At 45.3% G+C, this 20,201-nt stretch overlaps 1 protein-coding gene across 5 annotated transcripts in view; it reads right to left on the bottom strand.

Annotated features, from left to right (window-relative positions):
- TAMM41 (TAM41 mitochondrial translocator assembly and maintenance homolog) overlaps nt 1–19,235 on the bottom strand; it is a 33,539-nt gene extending 14,304 nt beyond the window's left edge. The window contains exons 1-7 of one of the 5 annotated variants that reach the window (XM_073644501.1): nt 18,727–19,235; nt 17,890–18,642; nt 16,182–16,361; nt 11,920–12,012; nt 9,696–9,846; nt 8,214–8,359; nt 1,457–1,622 (exon numbers count right to left, since the gene is read on the bottom strand). In XM_073644501.1, coding sequence (XP_073500602.1) covers nt 1,457–1,622; nt 8,214–8,359; nt 9,696–9,846; nt 11,920–12,012; nt 16,182–16,361; nt 17,890–18,027 — 874 coding nt within the window. In that variant the 5' untranslated portion in view covers nt 18,028–18,642; nt 18,727–19,235. Of the gene's footprint in view, nt 1–1,456; nt 1,623–8,213; nt 8,360–9,695; nt 9,847–11,919; nt 12,013–16,181; nt 16,362–17,889 lie in introns of all 5 variants that reach the window. The other 4 variants (XM_073644505.1, XM_073644502.1, XM_073644503.1 and 1 more) reach the window with 4 other exon arrangements.
- Between the last annotated feature and the right edge of the window lie 966 nt (nt 19,236–20,201).

Raw genomic sequence — 20,201 nt, 5'->3', positions numbered from 1 at the left:
TCTCACCAAGTCTCTTCTCCCACGATTACTCACTTTGGCTGGACGGCCAGGTCTAGGAAGACTTCTGGTGGTCCCAAACTTCTTCCATTTAAGGATTATGGAGGCCACTGTGCTCTTAGGAACCTTGAGAAATGCAGAAATTCTTTTGTAACCTTGGCCAGATCTGTGCCTTGCCACAATTCTGTCTCTGAGCTTCTTTGGCAGTTCCTTTGAGCTCATGATTCTCATTTGGTCTGACATGCACTGTGAGCTGTGAGGTCTTATATAGACAGGTGTGTGCCTTTCCAAATCAAGTCCTATCAGTTTAATTAAACACAGCTGGACTCCAATGAAAGAGTAGAACCATCTCAAGGAGGATCACAAGGAAATGGACAGCATGTGACTTAAATATGAACGTCTGAGCAAAGGGTCTGAATACTTATGACCATGTGATATTTCAGTTTTTCTTTTTTAATAAATTTGTAAAAATTTCTACATTTCTGTTTTTTTCAGTCAAGATGGGGCGCAGAGTGTATTTTAATGAGAAAAAAAAATGAACTTTTTAGAATTTACCAAATGGCTGCAATGAAACAAAGAGTGAAAAATTTAAAGGGGTCTGAATACTTTCCGTACCCACTGTAGGCGTTTCCCCAAATAAAAAACAATATATTATATGGGTCTCATTAATAATAGGATATTTGGTGATCTGAGACATCAAGTAAAATCGCTCCTGTATTGTAGAAAGTATTAAGTTTCCACTTAGAGGAAAATTCCAGAAAAAAGTGGAGTCCCCAGTAAAATTATTCATCATCCTAATGAGCAATTATTACTTTGCTGAGATTTGCCTGGAATATGTTTAATATGCAGATCTGCTCGCTTCGCCGACATTTCCTGCATGTGACTAATGTTTGTAGCCCTATGTCACAAAAAACAACAACCCTCCAATCCCCATAATGTTATGTTAAAGGGGTACGCTACCTGGACAACCCCATAGTAAATAGCATATTCTCTAGTGTAAAATGTAAAAAAAAATTAAAAGAAACAAACCCAAATATTTCCTGCACCGGCACTGTTCCAGCGGTGTGGCGTCTCCTGGTGCTCGCGGGACATTGTTGTGTGACATGAGTGCGGCAGCCAATCAGGGTTCGCTAATGGCACGCTTTGCTTACTCTTCCTGTTCACAAAACTTGGACGCCCAAGAAAAGTGCAAACTGCAGGCCATTAAAGGCCACTGATTGGCAGCAGCGTTCATGTGGCACAACAATATCAAGCGAGCGTAGAGCGCCCCAGTGCCGACATTGTGGTAGGTGTGGACCTGTTTGTCTTTATTTTACACTAGGGAATAAAGCATTTAAAAAGGGGCTGTCCGTGTTGTGGATGACCCCTTTAAGAAGTTAATCAGTACAAAAGCAGGGTACCGCTGAGACCATGGGTGGCAGTGCGCAGGGCAGTAGGATCGTCACTGGGAAGCTCTTACCTTGCTGTACCACGTGCCCACAGTCCGGGTCCTGAGCCACTTGTAGTAACACCTCTTCCACATCTCTATTCCTTCCTGGCTGGTCCATAAGAACCGTTATGTTCTGCTGTAAATGCTTTGGCAAACTCATAAGCTGCAAAAACTGCCCCTCCGGGCTCTTATCCACCTAGAGAAAGTAAGGAGATGACTTTACAATGCTAATCGGATTGTCAATGGCGTTTCTAAAAGAGTGAAAAGTGCATGTGTGCAATCAGATACCATTATTTATGTATCCGACCACATGATGTTTGGGATCTATGTTCCATGTATTAACTAGCGCATGAGCAAGACGCAGCCCGTGGGCCCCTTGCATCCCAAGACGCAGCCCGTGGGCCCCTTGCATCCCAAGACGCAGCCCGTTGGCCCCTTGCATCCCAAGACGCAGCCCGTGGGCCCCTTGCATCCCAAGACGCAGCCCGTGGGCCCCTTGCATCCCAAGACGCAGCCCGTGGGCCCCTTGCATCCCAAGACGCAGCCCGTGGGCCCCTTGCATCCCAAGACGCAGCCCGTGGGCCCCTTGCATCCCAAGACGCAGCCCGTGGGCCCCTTGCATCCCAAGACGCAGCCCGTGGGCCCCTTGCATCCCAAGACGCAGCCCGTGGGCCCCTTGCTTCCCAAGACGCAGCCCGTGGGCCCCTTGCTTCCCAAGACGCAGCCCGTGGGCCCCTTGCATCCCAAGACGCAGCCCGTGGGCCCCTTGCATCCCAAGACGCAGCCCGTGGGCCCCTTGTTCCCAAGACGCAGTGTCAACCTAATGTCCCGATTATATGCAGTTCATCTTCTCATAAGGAAAAAGCCCACCCTCTCCCTTAAAGGGGTTGTCCAGGACTTTAACATTGATGGCCTCTGCTCAGGATAGGTCATCAATGTCTGATCTATGGAGGTGTGACACCCGGCACCCCCACAGATTAGCTGATCCCAGTGTCAAATCAATTGGCGGTGGATGTGCAGTACCTGGTCGCGGACACTACTCTGTTGATGGTGCTGTGCAGCTCCATAACTGGTCAGTTCCAGCCACATGTTACAAAAGTGACACAACACTCGGCTTATCCTCTCTTCCTGGCACAACTTCCAACATCTCACTATTAGTGTTGAGCGAGTATGTTCTGTTAACCCTTTCGCCGAGTATGCTCGGGCGAGCACCGAGTAGTTACAGCTGCTCAGTGATATGGTTAAATCACTCCTGTGTGCATGATTTGCAACTGTTTGACAGCTTTATTACATGTGAGGAATGACTGTTTCTTTTGCATTCCTCACATGTAATAAAGCTGTCAAACAGTCGCAAATCATGCACACGGGAGCGATTTAAACATAACACCGAGCAGCTGTAACTACTCGGTGCTCACCCGAGCATACTCGGCGAAAGGGTTAACAGAACATGCTCGCTCAACACTACTCACTATTAGTGTTGAGCGATACCTTCCGATATCAGGAAATATCGGATCGGATTGGATCGGGCCGATACCCAAAAAGTATCGGATATCGCCGATTCCGATGCCGGAAACCAATGCAAGTCAATGGGACACAAATATCGGAATGAAAATAAACCCTTTCTTTCCTTGTAGGTTAATTCTACATGAAGGAAAACAACTAACAATAATGTAGAATGTATTGGGGGAGGTGGTTGCCCAAATCGATGGGAACAGTGCTCACAGTGAAACATGAAAAGCCGGCAATTCAGCAGCGGCATACACCGGTACCCGACAATTTAGAACAGAAAGAATAGAGCTTCACACATAGATTAGATATATAGAAACATGTCAGTCACATATATAATAAGTACAGTGACAGTGTTGCTTACTGTACTTGTCATTTAGTGTAAAGGATTTATTTAAAAAAATATTAGTGTTTTCATGCACCGTCTCTTTAAAAAAGCCGGCCGGCAATTCAGCATCTGTACCCGACAATTTATAACAGACAGAATAGAGCTTCACACATAGATTAGATAGATAGAAACATGTCAGTCACATATATAATAAGTACAGTGACAGTGTTGGTTACTGTACTTGTCATTTAGTGTTAAAATAAAGGATTTATTAAAAAAAAAATTGGCGTGGGGTTCCCCGTAATTTTAGTCTCTAGCGGAGGTTAAGCAGACGGCTGGGGCAGATGTTTGAAGCCTGGGAAGGGGGTAATACCCACGGAGCTCCCCAGGCTACTAATATCAGCCCCCAGCTGAATACCTAGCCTTTACTAGCTATTAAAATGGGGAACCCCCCCAAAAAAATGACGTGAGGTCCACCCTATTTTAATAGCTAGCAAAGGCTAGGCAGACAGCTGGGGGCTGATATTAATAGCCCAGGAAGGGTGCCATGAATATTGGCCCCCTCCCAGGCTATAAACACCAGCCGTCAACCGCCCCAGAAATGGCGCATCCATAGGATGCGCCAATTCTGGCACTTAGCCTCGCTCTTCCCACTGCCCTGTAGCGGTGGCAGTGGGGTAATAGGGCTGGGGTTGATGTCAGCTTATAATGCCAGCTGACATCAAGCCCAGGTTAGTAATGGAGAGGCGTCTATAAGACACCCCCATTACTAACCCCATAGTCAAAGTTAAAAAAAACCCACAAGCACCCAGAATAAAGTCCTTTAATTGAAATAAACACACAATTGTTTATTGTTCTAAATTAAACCATACTTACCATCACGCCCATTCCAGCTGAAGCCAACGATCTCCTGCAATAAAAGAAAAATAATAAAGCAACATCGTCCTTACCTTTCGATGGTTCCCAGGACGGCTCCAGCTCTGCTACATCGAGATGACAGGCTGGATCGCAGCAGAAAGCTGCCATCCAGCCTGTCATCCCGCAGACACTGAGAAGCGCAGGCATGCTTGCGCTCCTCAGTGTCTGGCTGTGACGGCATCCAGATGAGCCGACAATGAACTCAGCTCACCTCATGCACGTCACTGACAGCGTGGGAGAATTCTCCTGCGCATGCGGTGAGCGTGAGAGACTCGGCTCATCTGGATGCCGTCACAGCCTGACACTGAGGAGCGCAAGCATGCCTGCGCTTCTCAGTGTCCGCGGGATGACAGGCTGGATGGCAGCGTTCTGCTGTGGTCCAGCCTGTCATCTCGATGTAGCAGAGCTGAAGCTGTCCTGGGAACCATGGAAAGGTAAGGATGAGGTTGCTTTATTATTTTACTTTTATTGCAGGAGATCGTTGGCTTCAGCTGGAATGGGCGTGACGGTAAGTATGGTTTAATTTAGAACATTAAAGAATTGTGTGTTTATTTCAATTAAAGGACTTTATTCTGGGTGTTTGTGTTTTTTTTAAATACTTTACTAGAAATTCATGGCGGTCATGTCTAATATTGGCGTGACCCCATGAATTTCGGGCTTAGGGCCAGCGGATAATACAAAGCTGGCCCTAACCCCTTTATTACCCAGTGAGCCACCGCACCAGGGCCCTGGATGAGTTGGGTACAGTACCAGAAGATGGCGCTTCTATGAACGCTCCATTTTCTGGGGTGGCTGCGGACTGGAGTTCGCAGCAGGGGGGCCCACAAAGCTTGGGCCACCCTGCGCTGTGGATTCCAGCCCCCAGCTGCTTAGTTGTACCTGGCTGGACGCAAAAATAGGGCGAAGACCCACATATTTTTTTTTTTTACTTATTTCATGAAATTCATGAAATAATAATAAAAAAAGGGCTTCCCTATATTGTTGTGTCCGACCAGGTACAAATAGGCAGCTGGGAGTTGGGGGCAGCCCGTTCCTGCCTGCTGTACCTGGCTGGCATACAAAAGTATGGCAAAGCCCACGTCAAAAGTTTTGTGAAAAATTAATTAAAAAATAAATAATAATTTAGGGACTGCATCTCTATTAACCCTTCAAGTGTCATTTAGTGTTAAAATAAAGGATTTATTAAAAAAAAAATTGGCGTGGGATCCCCCATAATTTTAGTCTCTAGCGGAGGTTAAGCAGACGGCTGGGGCAGATGTTTGAAGCCTGGGAAGGGGGTAATACCCACGGAGCTTCCCAGGCTACTAATATCAGCCCCCAGCTGAATACCTAGCCTTTACTAGCTATTAAAATGGGAGACCCCCCCAAAAAAATTACGTGAGGTCCCCCCCTATTTTAATAGCTAGCAAAGGCTAGGCAGACAGCTGGGGGCTGATATTAATAGCCCAGGAAGGGTGCCATGAATATTGGCCCCCTCCCAGGCTAGAAACACCAGCCGTCAGCCGCCCCAGAAATGGCGCATCCATAGGATGCGCCAATTCTGGCACTTGGCCTCGCTCTTCCACGCAGCCCTGGTGCGGTGGCAGGGGGTAATAGTGGTGGGGTTGATGTCAGCTTATAATGCCAGCTGCCATGAAGCCCAGGTTAGTAATGATGGGCGTCTATAAGACACCCCCATTACTAACCTACAAAGTGTTAAAAAGAAAAAACACACACTACACCCAGAAAAAAATTATTTATTTGAAATAAAACACACCATTTTATTTAATTCTTAGTTTACTAAAAAAAAATTGTTACCTGTCCACGTTCCTGCGCTGATCTCCCATGCACAGCTGTCACATCTGGAGATGGTGTCAGCTGTGCATGGCTGCTGTAAGCTCACGCTGCCGGGAACACGTCCGCTCCCGGCAGCGGGAGCCCCTGACTGAGGTCACCAGAGTGCATTCAGGCAGCGCTGCTCCGGTGACCTCCTTTACGGCACTGCTGTACCGTGGGAATTTCTCACGATACAGCGGGGCCGTAATGGAGCTAACCGGAGCAATGCTGCCTGAACTCCGGCGAACCCGCTTATGCAATGACGGGGCTGCTTTACGGCCCCGTCATTCTAGCGGCGGCAGCGGTTTAGAGCGGTCACATTTTATGTGGCTGCTCTAAACTGGAGATCATCGTGGGACACTCGTGGACTACTACGGAGGGGTAAGGATAAGGTTGTGGTTTATTATTTTATATTTTATTACAGGAGATCGATGGCTTCGGGGAATTAGGTGTCTAGGTGAGTATAGGTGTAATTTTTTATTTTTTACTTTATTTTAGGTGGCGATCGGCGGGAACAGGTAATGTATAAACTAATTTATTTTAGGTAACCACTGCCCACCAATGACATGTATTTAAAAATTATTGGGGACCAAAAACAAAAAAAATATATGGGGGCCTAAAAGAATAAAACATGTGTATAAGTGCAAAAATAACATATGGGGCAGTTTAAATAGCAGGATCAGGCTGATGGGAACTACTGCTCCCATCAAGCTGATCCTGCTGGCACGAGTGGACGGGGAACAGACATAGGCCGATGGGAGTAGTAGTGTCACATCGGCCTATGTCTGCCTGCACGCACACACCCGCAGACATCGCACAGACACCGCACACACCCGCAGACATCGCACAGACACCGCACACACCCGCAGACATCGCACAGACACCGCACACACCCGCAGACATCGCACAGACACCGCGCACACCCACAGACATCGCACAGACACCGCGCACACACTAATCATGACGGGTCTGATGGTCTGGGAGGTGAGGCTGACCTGTGCGGCCGTGGGAAAGTTCATGTGAGTTCATGCAATGCAGTGAACCCTCCGAGGGCACCGCGGCTACTTCAAATGAACAGCTGATCGGCATCACCTGATACCTCAGCTGTTCATTTGAAATAACCGGCGGGAAAGCGCAGCACAGAACGGGAAAGCCGGCGGTGAAGTCTTTTCACTGCCGACTTCCCCGCCCGGGTACTTCGCTCCCCGCTCCTTGGTGCTGCGCTCCCCGCCCGGTCCTAACTTACGATCAGGATGGGGGGAGCGGAGGATCGGGGTGGGAGGCTGCGGGGAAGCAGTATGGGGCTGTGTGACTGTTTAAAAGCCGGCGGCTTTTTACCGCCCGCCGGCTTTTAAACAATCAGGAGAATTCTCTCACGCTGGGATGGCATTCTGATGACAGGCTGGATCGCAGCTGAGTGCTGCCATCCAGCTTGTCATCCTTCAGAGACCCTGCAGAGCGCAGGCATTATGGGAACTTCCGATTCCGGTATTCGATATTGTAAAAGTATCGGAATTAAGTATCGGAATTCCGATACCGTGAATATCGGCCGATACCCGATATTTCAGTATCGGAATGCTCAACACTACTCACTATGCATTCCACAGTATGATTACTTTTAACAGAGTGTGGACCAGAATTTCCTTGGAACCTGCTCAGAAGAAGGAATGTGATCACGAAATCTTTTATGACGAATCTGCCAAGTTTGTCAAGCAGAAGACACTTCCGGAAAATGCCAGCGGTGTTTCTCCAGAATTGTCTATTTTCAGGTCTCACTTGACATTTTTTTTATTTCCTTTGTAAGTATAAAAATTGTGAGTGGCTTCACTGAAGAATGGTCAGGTGGCTTCTTTTAGCTGCTTTGTGGCTTTGGAAACCGGAAGCGCTTAAAAGAAGCTCAAAACATGTACACAGCAAGTCATCTTTTACATTGCTGTGCATATGTTTAAACATTTTTATAGAGTTTCTTTAGCACTTTTTCAGGCAGTCTACCCACCTGAAAAAGATGTCGTGTGCACATATATCCTGAGGGTTTGTGTATTTTTCTGTATTTTTAAATTCCACTGTCAGTGAATTGTCAGATGGTCGCTGCTGTTACAAGCAGGAGGCACCTGCTCGCTGCTGTTACAAGCAGGAGGCACCTGCTCGCTGCTGTTATAATAATGAAGCACATATTACTTTTACCATGTGCCAAATCCCGACTACCCTGGTCCCTTTTACCTCTATTTTGCCCTGTGCCTGCTTATACACGGCCTGAGGACACTCCTGTAGTATGTTACTGTATAGCTTCTGGAAATGTCCGAGGTTTGGTCTGACAATATTTGTCACTTTATCTTTATCTTCACCGATTACCATCCTGAAGTCGCCTAAGGATAAGGAAAAGAGGGTTAAAAAATAAAAATAAAAAATATCAATCTACGTTTTTTTTTAATCTTTGTAATAAATGCATGTGCAAAACGAAGAACCATTGCCCAAATTAAAATAATAAAACAAAATTTAGAGCAGCAAATGTAAATCATTAAAAAAAAAATAATGACAGCATTTTTTTTTTAATTTGAGTTTATTAAAGTTTATTTTTCTTCCTTAATTTAATTTTTTTTTTATGTTCTAGTGAAATTGGTAACCAGAACAAAGGTAAATCCCACAGTCTGCCCATCACTGAATTAGGGCGAGTTCACACTGAGTTTTTTGGAGCAGAAACTCTCCAACTCATGGATTTTGGAAAGTTTCTGCTAAAAAAACAAACACAAAAAACCAAAAACAATATCAGCAAAAAAAAAAAAAAAAAAAAAAAAAAAAGCTCAGTGTGAACAAATAATTTTTCACTTTGCACTTTTTTTTGGTTTTAAAAAAATAAAATAAATCAGAACTTAAAAAAATAAGTTTGTGTCGCTATTTTCTGAGACCTGTAACTTTTTTAATTTTGGGAGCTGTGCGAGTTTGTTTTTTTGGGAGATGTTTTGTAGTTTTTATTAATACTATTGTTGGGTTTGAGTGTAAAATTTTCATTGCTTTTTTTATTACACTTTTTTGGGTGAAGTGCAACAAGTAAAACACATAAATTCTGGAATTCAATTTCTTTTTGATTTACATGGTTGATTCTATAGATGAGGCGATTAGGCGGTGAAAATATATAATTTTTCAGTGCAAACAGTGCAGTCTCTACTTGTGAATGTACGTAACACTGAATAAAGGATCTTATATTTGGATAAATGACATAAGGCCCCAGGAGATCACCTAAAAAGCATATGGATACCTTTGGGGAGGTAAAAGGGAGTGGGTTAGTGGTGAAAAAACATTTAGCAATTTTTGGCTTTTTCAGGTTGATTATCTCCCTGGATGAGTTAACTAAGAATCCATCAGTGAGCTCTTATCTGTCTCTTCTCAGCTGATTTATGATCACAGACCACTTAAAAAGTAGAGATATACTTTCACGTGGTTATAAATCTGCTGAGAGGAACGCAGATAAATCACTGATGGATTCTTAGTTAACTCATTCATATCCTATAAAGTGTAACTGCACATTCACAAATTTTTTTTTTTTTTTTTCCTTGAGGTCTTTTTTGTACAGTTTTTCAAATAACTTAAGAGGGAAGAAAAAAAGTTTTAAAATTTGAATAATTGAATAGCAAAAGTTAATTAACATTTAAATGAGTAGGAAGAGAATATATAGCGGATCTGCTCAATCAAAAAATAACTCACCGGAGTATGATAGACCAGCGATCTGCAGGTAGAGATCTTCTTCGGAAAAGCTTTCGGGTAACGTGAGGAATGAAGCAATGACCGCGCTCTTCAGGTTGGCGGTCAGCGCCGTCTGGAGCCCCCCGTTCTCTTTTTGCATCAGAATTTTGACCTGTAAGAAATACTTTTTTTACATTTTTTTTGCACTGGATGGAGGCCGACTAAGAATCAGCACAGTGTATAATACATAAAAGAAAGGCAGGGGTAACTCGCCATCATAAATTACACGTATAATGGCTTATATAACCTCTGATTTAATATTGAGGTTTGGGCGACACATTTATATCCGATTCCATGCTGGAGCCATTAGCAGATCCGTTCATCGCTGAGGCGACCGCTGCTAATGTAGATAGAATAATTGCGCTAATAAGAATGAAGACGTAAAGCCGATCACTGACTGTAATAAATGCGCTAATCATACCACCTACAATAGAAAAGTAATGTGCTGCCATCTAGTGGAGAATGCAAGAACTGTCAGTTCAATGTAATCTGGAGAATATTCTGACGTCCCAAAACAAAAGAAGCCGTATACAGACGATATGGGGAAAACCATGGGGACACATGTCCTAATCAATGAATTAAGCTTTTTAATTCTATTCAAGTGCCCCCAGTGTATAACATCCGGCCCCTCGTCTGCCATCTGCTTTTATTAACGTGACAGACCGGCCGGTGGTGCAGAGCTCACTGATACCAGCGCGGTCCTGTAATAGAAGCCACTGGGGGAACAAGTCCGTTCATGACATTTCTTCATCCTAAATCGTCCCCATCACCTGTGATTGATATTATTGAGAAGTGGAAGGAACCGCAGCAACTCAGCCACGAAGTGGAGACACCGTAACGTTACAGAGCAGGGGGCCGGATGCGGAGGAGCAGAGGACAGGAAAGTCACCACCGCTCTGCTGACCCCATAACTGCAGAGTCCAGACCTCAACATCAGCACAAACACTGCGTCCCAGCCGGGAGCTTCATGCAGCCTTACATCACCAAGCACAATGCTGAGTGTCGGATGTAGTGGTGCAAAACCAGAGGTAAAGTATGATGGAGGAGGGATATTGCCCTGGGCTTGTTATCAGGGGTCGTCCTCGGCTCCTTAGTCCTAGTCAAGGGAAATCTTAATGCTTCAGCATTCAAAGGCATTTTGGACAATTGTAGATTCCAGCTTTGCGGGAACAGTTTGGGGAAGGTCCTTTTCTGTTCCCCATGACTGCGTCCAGTGCACAAGGTCCATTATTGGGGCATAGTTGGGTCAGTTTTGTGTGGAAGAACATAACTGTACGGAGCCCGGCCCTCTCCTCCAACACCTTTAGGATGTACTAGAACATTGTTGGGAGGGGGGGACCCGGCTCACATCAGTATCTGACCTCATAAATGCTCTTCTGGATGAATGGGCAAAAATTCCAGTACCATAGACTTTAATGGGTTCTTGTTCCATCCATGAAAATCACAGATAGATCATGTATGTGATTCACCGTCTAGAGTGTGTAATGAACGAGGAAAGAAGCTCATCAGGTCCATAGGCGACAACAATATATTGGCATATCTGCAAAAAGTTCCAGCAGTAAAGTGCAAGATGTAACAATAGGGTATATTCATTTTATGGTCAAGAAAGTCCCAATAAGAGAATGGGGTGGTCCTCCGAAATGTGCCAAGGTCTGTTGTATGATCACTCCCCAGCTCCTGATTCCTACGGACAACTCGCTAATATCGGGACTGTCTTGATCGCGCAGTGAATACACCACATTGTTACGTCTTGCACTTTACTGCTGGATTGTTTTTTGCACACCCTCCAATATATTTTTGTATTGCCTATAGGCCTAGTGTGTGATTTTCTATTTTGCTGTCTTGAGGTTTTGAAAACCCACGACTACAGCGCAAATCACCGCTGCAGACAATCACTCAGCTCAGCCGATGTGGATGACATGAGCAGCTGAGCTCAGTGACTGTCTGCAGCGGAGATGAGTGCTGTAGCACACAGAGACCGGAGCAGCAGCGAGGAGCCAGCGCTGGACTCGAGGAAGGTGACTACTATCACTTTTGTTATTTTTTCATTACAGGAAACGTTTGGGGTCGACTTTTCTAAAAGAAGAAAACCCCTTAAATACTTTGAGGTGATAAACAGCCGTATATTACTCCAATAGACTCCATATAACACAGTCGCTGTCAGTGGCTACCGCTCAGGACTTACGGGTTTGTGTAAGCGGCCGGCAATGTACAGCGTTCTCCAATGCAGCAAATCTTCTACAAGGGTATCAGTGCTGACAACCCCGTACTTTATCACCTGGCGGAGAGAGGTGTCAGAACAATTATGTTATATAATAGCAGACTGGTACAACATGGATCACATGTCTTCACAAATGGAAATAAAATTGGAGAAATCCATACTGTGCTGGACAGTACAGCTATGCTCACATGTTGCGTTTTTTTTCTGCAAGCAAAACCAGCTCTCTTGGCAGTTAAGAAGCTGCTTACAAAAAAGCAAGTTTTGCTGCTTTTTTTAGGATCCCAAAGTTCAGCTTCAGAAGCATGAACACAGGTCACCAATGCAAGACATATGTGAAATCATAAAACATTTTTGGAAAAAAGGGCAATTTGATCAATTTATTTAGTGGAAAAAGATTTTTATGTCTGAAAAAATAGTGATTATTCTGAACAAAAAAAGTTCATGAAAAAAATACACAATTACAAATGTAACAGCGGGGGGAGGCGAATTGGTCGGGAATAGTTTACCTAAGACATTGGCAGAGAGTTGAGTTTGTAGGATACTGTTTACTTTCACACTTTGTTCAGCCCTTGAGTTTATCAGGTATTGTTCAATTTCACACCTTGGTCGGCCAATGTTTACTTTACACTTATCACTAATTTAAATTAAACTGTACTAATCCTAACTGCCATCTCAGGTGATGAGACCAAAACATTATGGTTTAAACTTAGGGGGGGGGAATGGGTTTCACATCCTGTTGTACCTGCTTTCTTTACTAAAAATGCAGCTAAAATAGCAACATTTTTTTGCACTTACTCATTACTTTCTTTGGGTGAAAAAACACTGCAAAAGTGATGAAAGAAGCGACATGCTGCAGTTTTCAAAAATGCAACAGTTTTCCAATACAGTCAGGAAAAAAAAAGTGTGTATGCATGAGATTTCTGAATCCTCAGCTTTTGCTGGTGCAAAAAAAAAACGCACAAAAAAAATACAACAGGTGACCATAGCCTTAGTCCCACCCGAATGATACAAGTATGGGCCATAATCCACAGTAATCCATTAGTGCTGCAAACTTGTTTAATAATTCTGGTCCACATTTTAGAGAAAAACATACTCAGTCAATGTTATGGGGTGCACTTATTTTTTGTTTCATCTTTACTATGGATTCTTCCTCTACATAGTCAGCCTCATCTTAGCCCCCACTAGCTTAGATTTGGTTCTTTTCGGACCCCATAACGTCATCCAGTTACCCAGTAATGTATAGTTTTACCTTGGTTATGAAGAAGAGGAGCCACCCATACGTGGAAAAAAAAATGGTAAATATTCATTGGTTTAATCCAATAAATAGGTCCTCTCTGTGCGCCGCTACCAAGTGCCAGCACGTAGTATACAGTGGCACACATACACGGCCTGACGATGATTCCTGCCATCCCAAAGTTGGGTGTAAATAAATGTACTGGGTCAGGACTTTTTTTTTATATAAATATTATAAATTTGAGCTGGGTCTTAAATTAATATAGGAGGTGTAAAAAAAAAAAAAAAAAAAAAAAAGCATATTTTGGTTTACTCACCCTCCCCAGGTTCAACGCTAAGTGTCTTCCACTGATCCCGATGTGTGTTATTGTCTGCAACGCCAGCCAATCAGTTAGCTCAGCGGCTCATGCGGTCAACTAGTGAGCTCACCGATTGGCTGCAGCGCTGTCAACACGACCGACAATAAGACATTGGGAGCAAAGATGGAGACTTGGCGCTGGATCAGGAGAGGGCGAGTATAGCGCAATTTAAAAAAAAAAAATCCAGTTGGGGAAGTAATACTCCTGTTTCCGATTCCTACAGCCTGGTTTCCAATAATAAGGATTTAGCGGTCACCATGATGACGTCACGTGTCTGGCAGGAAACATCATCGCTGGAGACCAGGAAGCTGAAAGCGTGAAGTGAAGGAGCCCAATGTGGACTGAATTAGCCTTAGTAACGTCACAATGACTTCTTCCCTCTACATAGACAGTCTCATGCACACTTGCTTGGATTTGGTCCTTCTCGGCCACCATAGCGTCATCACAGCCACCCTTAGAGTGTCTTTTACAAATTGCACATCTCTTTCACCTCTCTTTAATATAATTCCCTCCTTCACATTTTTTTAATTATGTGGATGATCTTATTTTAATTTCTTATATATTCACAATAATGCATTTAATCCTCTTTATACTGTATAGACTACAGTAGTGCGACCTTGTTTGAAGTCACCCGTGACCCAACAGAATTTTTTTTTGTCTATTTAAAGTACCGTATTTTTCGGACTATAAGACGCACTTTTTTCCTCCAAAAAAGGAGGTGGCGGCGGCGGAGGAGCAGGGCAAAGGAGGCAGCAGCCGCCTACTGCAGCCTACACTGTCCCCGCTGCTAAAGAAAATTAATATTCACTGCTCCCCATGCCCATGGGCGTGGGGAGAACTGAATATTCATGCTCCTTAATAGCAGCACACAGTGTATCAGCAGCGCGGCTCCTGCTGCTGCTGGGCGATCGCGTGTGCCCGCTAATAAAGGGCATGAATATTCATCCCCTCCCGACGCCCATTGGCGTGGTGAGGGGGTGAATATTCATGCCCTTTAATAGCAGGCACACGCGATCGCCCGGTAGCAGCAGGAGCTGCGCTGCGGCTACGCTGTGTGCCGGCTATTGAGGAGCATGAAGTCACTGCTCCCCGCGCACACAGTCCCGGCATGGGGAGCAGTGACTTCCGGCAGCTGATCTCTCCTTGTGAGCCGCGCATGGCAGTGACGCCATACGCAGCTCACATGGAGAGATCAGTGCGGGCAGACAGGACGCAGCGCTGGAGGAGAGAGATTAGAGGTTAGTAGGAGTGTTTATTTTTTTATGTGCAGCCTGATGGGAATTAGGGGGGCCATACATACCAGGATAAGGATGAGGGGTGCAATGCATACCAGGATAGGGATGAGGGGTGCCATGCATACCAGGATAGGGATGCCATGCATATCAGGATGGAGGGGTGCCATGCATCTACCAGGATGGGGATATTATCAGAATTGGGGGACATTACCCCTATACCAGTGTCAGCAGCAGACCCGCTCCCCCTTAACAGTGCATTGTGACCACATTTTTTGCTTACATTTTTTTTTCTATTTTCCTCCTCTAAGGTGTGTCTTATGGTCCGGTGCGTCTTATATGTGTATAAGACGCAGTATATGTACGTACTCTATCCCATTTGTTTCCTGGTATACCATCGGCATTAATCCTGCGTTTCCATTTCAAGAAATTAAATATTACATTTTTTCAAGACTCTGATTCCTTCTTCCTCAGCAGTTTTCTCAAAGAAACTGTCTGTCACAAGTGTGTCAGGTGTGACAAACAGTCGCTTGGCATTGCAGACGCCTCCTTGATCCTCTCATCTCTTTAGTATTGTTGTATCCTTCTTCCTTTAGGACCCAGCAGCTACCTCCACCTTCTGCTGCTGATTGACACACCCTTGCTTGGTAGTTAAAAACTCTCAGTTTCTCCAGAGAGGGCCCGCTGATAGTTCTATGTACCTCTGTGTTGGCTTGGAGCACTAGCAGTCGGCTAGTTTCTTCTCTGGTGCCCCTGGAGGACAGTTTGCGTTCTCTCTCTGGTGTCTGCTCAAGCTCAGTTTATCCCCTTTGTTTGTCTACCTTGTTGTCTTTCGTTTGTAGTGGGGCTTGATTAGTGCTCACCCCGCCCCCTACCTATCTAGGGCCAAGCTCTAGGGACATTCAGGGCTTAGGTTCCTGCTCGGCGATAGGTGTGGAACCTATATAGGGATGGTATGGTAGGCAGGGTTATATTAGATCTGCCTAGGGGTCTCCACTCCCCCTTTCCCTAGTGTTTGGGCTTCGTTCCCCTCTTCCCTTCGTGTTACACTTAGTCTTTCCCTCACCTTGAGGGACAGAAACCACACAAGTTTTCCCTCTCTATATTCAAATTTTTAGATGTTGTTATAATGGGGAAAGATACAATCCAGGAATGTTTTCACATAATGACAAACTATGCGATTCTTCTTTTAGGCCACATTCACACGTTCAGTATTTTACATCAGCATTTGTAAGCCAAAACCAGGAGTGGAACAATCAGAGGAAAAGTATAATAGAAACACGTCACCACTTCTGTATTTATCACCCACTCCTGGTTTTGGCTTACAAATACTGATGTAAAAAACTGGCCGAATACTGAACGTGTGAATGTGGCCTAACACAAACAGCAATATCACACGCACCTTCCCGTCACACGGCACCAGCGTGTTATAGTAGACCCCAGCGCCATACTTGTTCTGTATGTTACTAATCTTCTTTGGGCCCAGATATTTCAGCACAGAGTAGTGACTTCGGTTCTGCATCAGGTTCATCGTATGCCATGTGACGGGGTCTTCAACCGCAAACACGAAGTCCACCATATTCTAGGGGGAAACAAATCACCAGAGTCATTATTATTAATATGGAGATGTATACAATGTCATAATCTTCATAGCACGGGATATTCTGTTTATGCTGATGAAGGCGTGAAATGGAACAATGCCTGAGCAACTCAATGGCCGACCAAAGTGTGAAAGTAAACAGTGTCTTACATACTCAATGATCTGCCAATGTCTTAGGTAAACTATTCCCGCCCAATTCACCTCCACCCACTGTTACATTTCTAATGTTTATTTTTTCATGAGCAGATGTCTTGCATTGGTGACCTGAGTTCATGCTTCTGTGGTGAACTTTGGGATCCTAAAAAATGCAGCAAAACCTGCTTTTTGTAAGCAGCTTCTTTACTGCCAAGAGAGCAGGTTTTGCCTGCAGAAAAAAAACACAGCAAAAACGCAACGTGTGAACATAGCCTTATGGTACGTTCACATGTGGGGAAAAAATAAGATATATATTTGCACTGGAATCTAAGGATTCCCTTCATGGATCTGCAGACTGAGTTGTGGCAGGTCCGCACACATTAGCTTCAGTCTCTTGGGATAATCCGAATATGGCCATCACTGCAATACCCAAGAAGCTGTTCTCATCTTTGTGAACAACAGCGCACCACTCCGCACAACAGCGCACCACTCCGCACAACAGCGCACCACTCCCGGCTTCCTGCATGATTGACAGTTCGGAGCAGAGACATGTTTGCACCACTGACCCGAACAGTGCGCTCTGCAATGTTGCTATTGGAGGCAGCTTTTCCTCTGCAGCATTGGAGAAGCGCGGACGCACAGAAGCTAAGTGGATAACACTTTCCAAAATCTCATCCTTAGGTATGAAAAAAAAAAAAAAGTACAGTGTAAACTGACCTGCAGTGATGACATAAAATCCACAGCAGATTAATTTTATGCTGTGGATTTAACCCAATGCAAGACATGAAAAAAAATCTGCAAAAATATTTATCAGGACTTCTTTTTCCATCCTTAAATGACTGACAACAGGGAGCAATAGACTTTCTTCACCTGCAGCATATGTAACTAAAGCCGTGCATAGACGATAATCGTACGTTTGTAATGAAAACCCCCAACAAACCGCCTCCCATTGTACTAAAAGGGAAATTTGTATAGCAGTCGAGGCATAATATGAACGCTGCAGACAATCAGCCACTACTTATCGGCTGCAGCACTCAGCCGGTTGTTGATGTTGAGAACAGGGGAGCAGCACAAATCCGGGAGGCGAGTGTGTTCTATTTTTCTCCCCCACACCCCCCTGTGTTCTCATTAATAAGAGGCTGTCTCGTAGGGGACAACTGCTTTGAAAGGTGTAGATGTTCTTTGATTGACAGCTCGGGCTTCATAGAGCCAGAGAAGGATGGAGATAAATGGAAACCAAGGAGGTGTGAAGGAGCACTTAAATGATTGGCCCCAACTGAAGCACTGAGCTTGGTATGAACAGTCTTTCTGTGCTCAGAGAGTCCCTTTAAACAAACTCTGTCCCAGCATTATTAGCTATGGTTCACCCTCTTACCTTAGCATTGCTCTGTGATGCCCCAATCTGCTTGAAGACGGAAGATCCATAGGCAAAAGCGAGGCTGATATCCTGGGGGAAATAATTCAGGATCCTACGGAACTGGTACCCGGTGCCCTGGAGAGCTGGCAGAGCCATGACCTGTGAGCGCCAGCCTCATACACTGCACTGCTAATGCCAGCACATCATAAGGCTGCAAACACACTGCACCGACACTGAAGCTAATGGGAGTGCAGCCAGAGAGCACAGTCCTGTGTATAGAGACTGCAGGTAATGTGAGTGCACACTGTCCTATACACAGACCTACACACTGACATAAACAGTCCTACACATTGCACACAGTCCTATACACTGACCTGCACACTACACACTGACATAAACAGTCCTACACATTGCACACAGTCCTATACACTGACCTGCACACTACACACAGTCCTATACACTGACCTGCACACTACACACAGTCCTATACACTGACCTGCACACTACCCACAGTCCTATACACTGACCTGCACACTACCCACAGTCCTATACACTGACCTGCACACTACCCACAGTCCTATACACTGACCTGCACACTACCCACAGTCCTATACACTGACCTGCACACTACACACTGACATAAACAGTCCTACACATTGCACACAGTCCTATACACTGACCTGCACACTACACACTGACATAAACAGTCCTACACATTGCACACAGTCCTATACACTGACCTGCACACTACACACAGTCCTATACACTGACCTGCACACTACACACTGACATAAACAGTCCTACACATTGCACACAGTCCTATACACTGACCTGCACACAGTCCTATACACTGACCTGCACACTACCCACAGTCCTATACACTGACCTGCACACTACCCACAGTCCTATACACTGACCTGCACACTACCCACAGTCCTATACACTGACCTGCGTACTACACACAGTCCTATACACTGACCTGCACACTACCCACAGTCCTATACACTGACCTGCACACTACCCACAGTCCTATACACTGACCTGCGTACTACACACAGTCCTATACACTGACCTGCACACTACCCACAGTCCTATACACTGACCTGCGTACTACACACAGTCCTATACACTGACCTGCACACCACACATAGTCCTATACACAGACCTGCACAATAACATACACAGTTCCACACACTGACATACACAGTCCTATACACTGACCTGCACACCACACATAGTCCTATACACAGACCTGAACACAGACATACACAATCTTACACACTGAACACAGTCCTATACTCTGCACACAAGTGCACTCACTTCCGGGTTCTGTGGACCGCACTCGTTGATTGGTTACGTCTTACGCTTCTTGCTATTGGCTCATGCGGGCTCTGGTGTGATTAGTCAGGCCTGAGCCAGTGCTTTAACCTGGAGGCTGTATACTGCATAATATTCTGTAGTTACACACATGTCATATATTTGGCACAAACGTTACCAGGTTATGGATCTGTTCACACATATAATAGGGAAAATAATGAAGTATAATAAAAACAATGTAATATACTTTATCTGCTTGCTGTTAGTGAATAGGAACAATGTGCACCAAGAGACTACAACAAATCTCCCACAGCTGTACAGCTATAATGCGGGCACTGTCGCTATCTCCTGTTATCGGCACTTCTGGGTGTATTAGTGCAGTGAGCGTTGTCAGAAGAAAGGAGACAGCGATGAGGAGGCGCGCACACACGACGGCGGCGTTCAGACAGTGCTTGTTCTGGGAAGCGAGCGCTGTCAATCCGAAGCGGAGGAAGGCCCCGATATACATAAGGAGGCATAACGGTGCACTGAATTCTCGGCCACACCATGGGTGCACCGAACTTTCGGCCACACCATGGGTGCACCGAACTCTCGGCCACACCAAGGGTGCACCGAACTCTCGGCCACACCAAGGGTGCACCGAACTCTCGGCCACACCAAGGGTGCACCGAACTCTCGGCCACACCAAGGGTGCACCGAACTCTCGGCCTCACCAAGGGTGCACCGAACTCTCGGCCACACCAAGGGTGCACTGAATTCTCGGCCACACCAAGGGTGCACCGAACTCTCGGCCACACCAAGGGTGCACTGAATTCTCGGCCACACCAAAGGTGCACTGAATTCTAGGCCACACCAAGGGTGCACTGAATTCTAGGCCACACCAAGGGTGCACTGAATTCTCAGCCACACCAAAGGTGCACCAAAGCCTCTTCATTTGCATATGAATTAACAGTTATTTTCTCAGGCACCGTACCAGTAACAGGCACAGTGATAGTATGGCTGTTATAGGGGCT

Source organism: Phyllobates terribilis, unplaced genomic scaffold (assembly GCF_046119375.1).
Source record: "Phyllobates terribilis strain yellow unplaced genomic scaffold, ASM4611937v1 Scaffold_8__6_contigs__length_399053987, whole genome shotgun sequence".
Lineage (NCBI taxonomy): Eukaryota > Metazoa > Chordata > Amphibia > Anura > Dendrobatidae > Phyllobates > Phyllobates terribilis.
The sequence above is the reverse complement of the archived record's forward strand: the minus strand, read 5'-3'. Positions and strand labels throughout refer to the sequence as shown.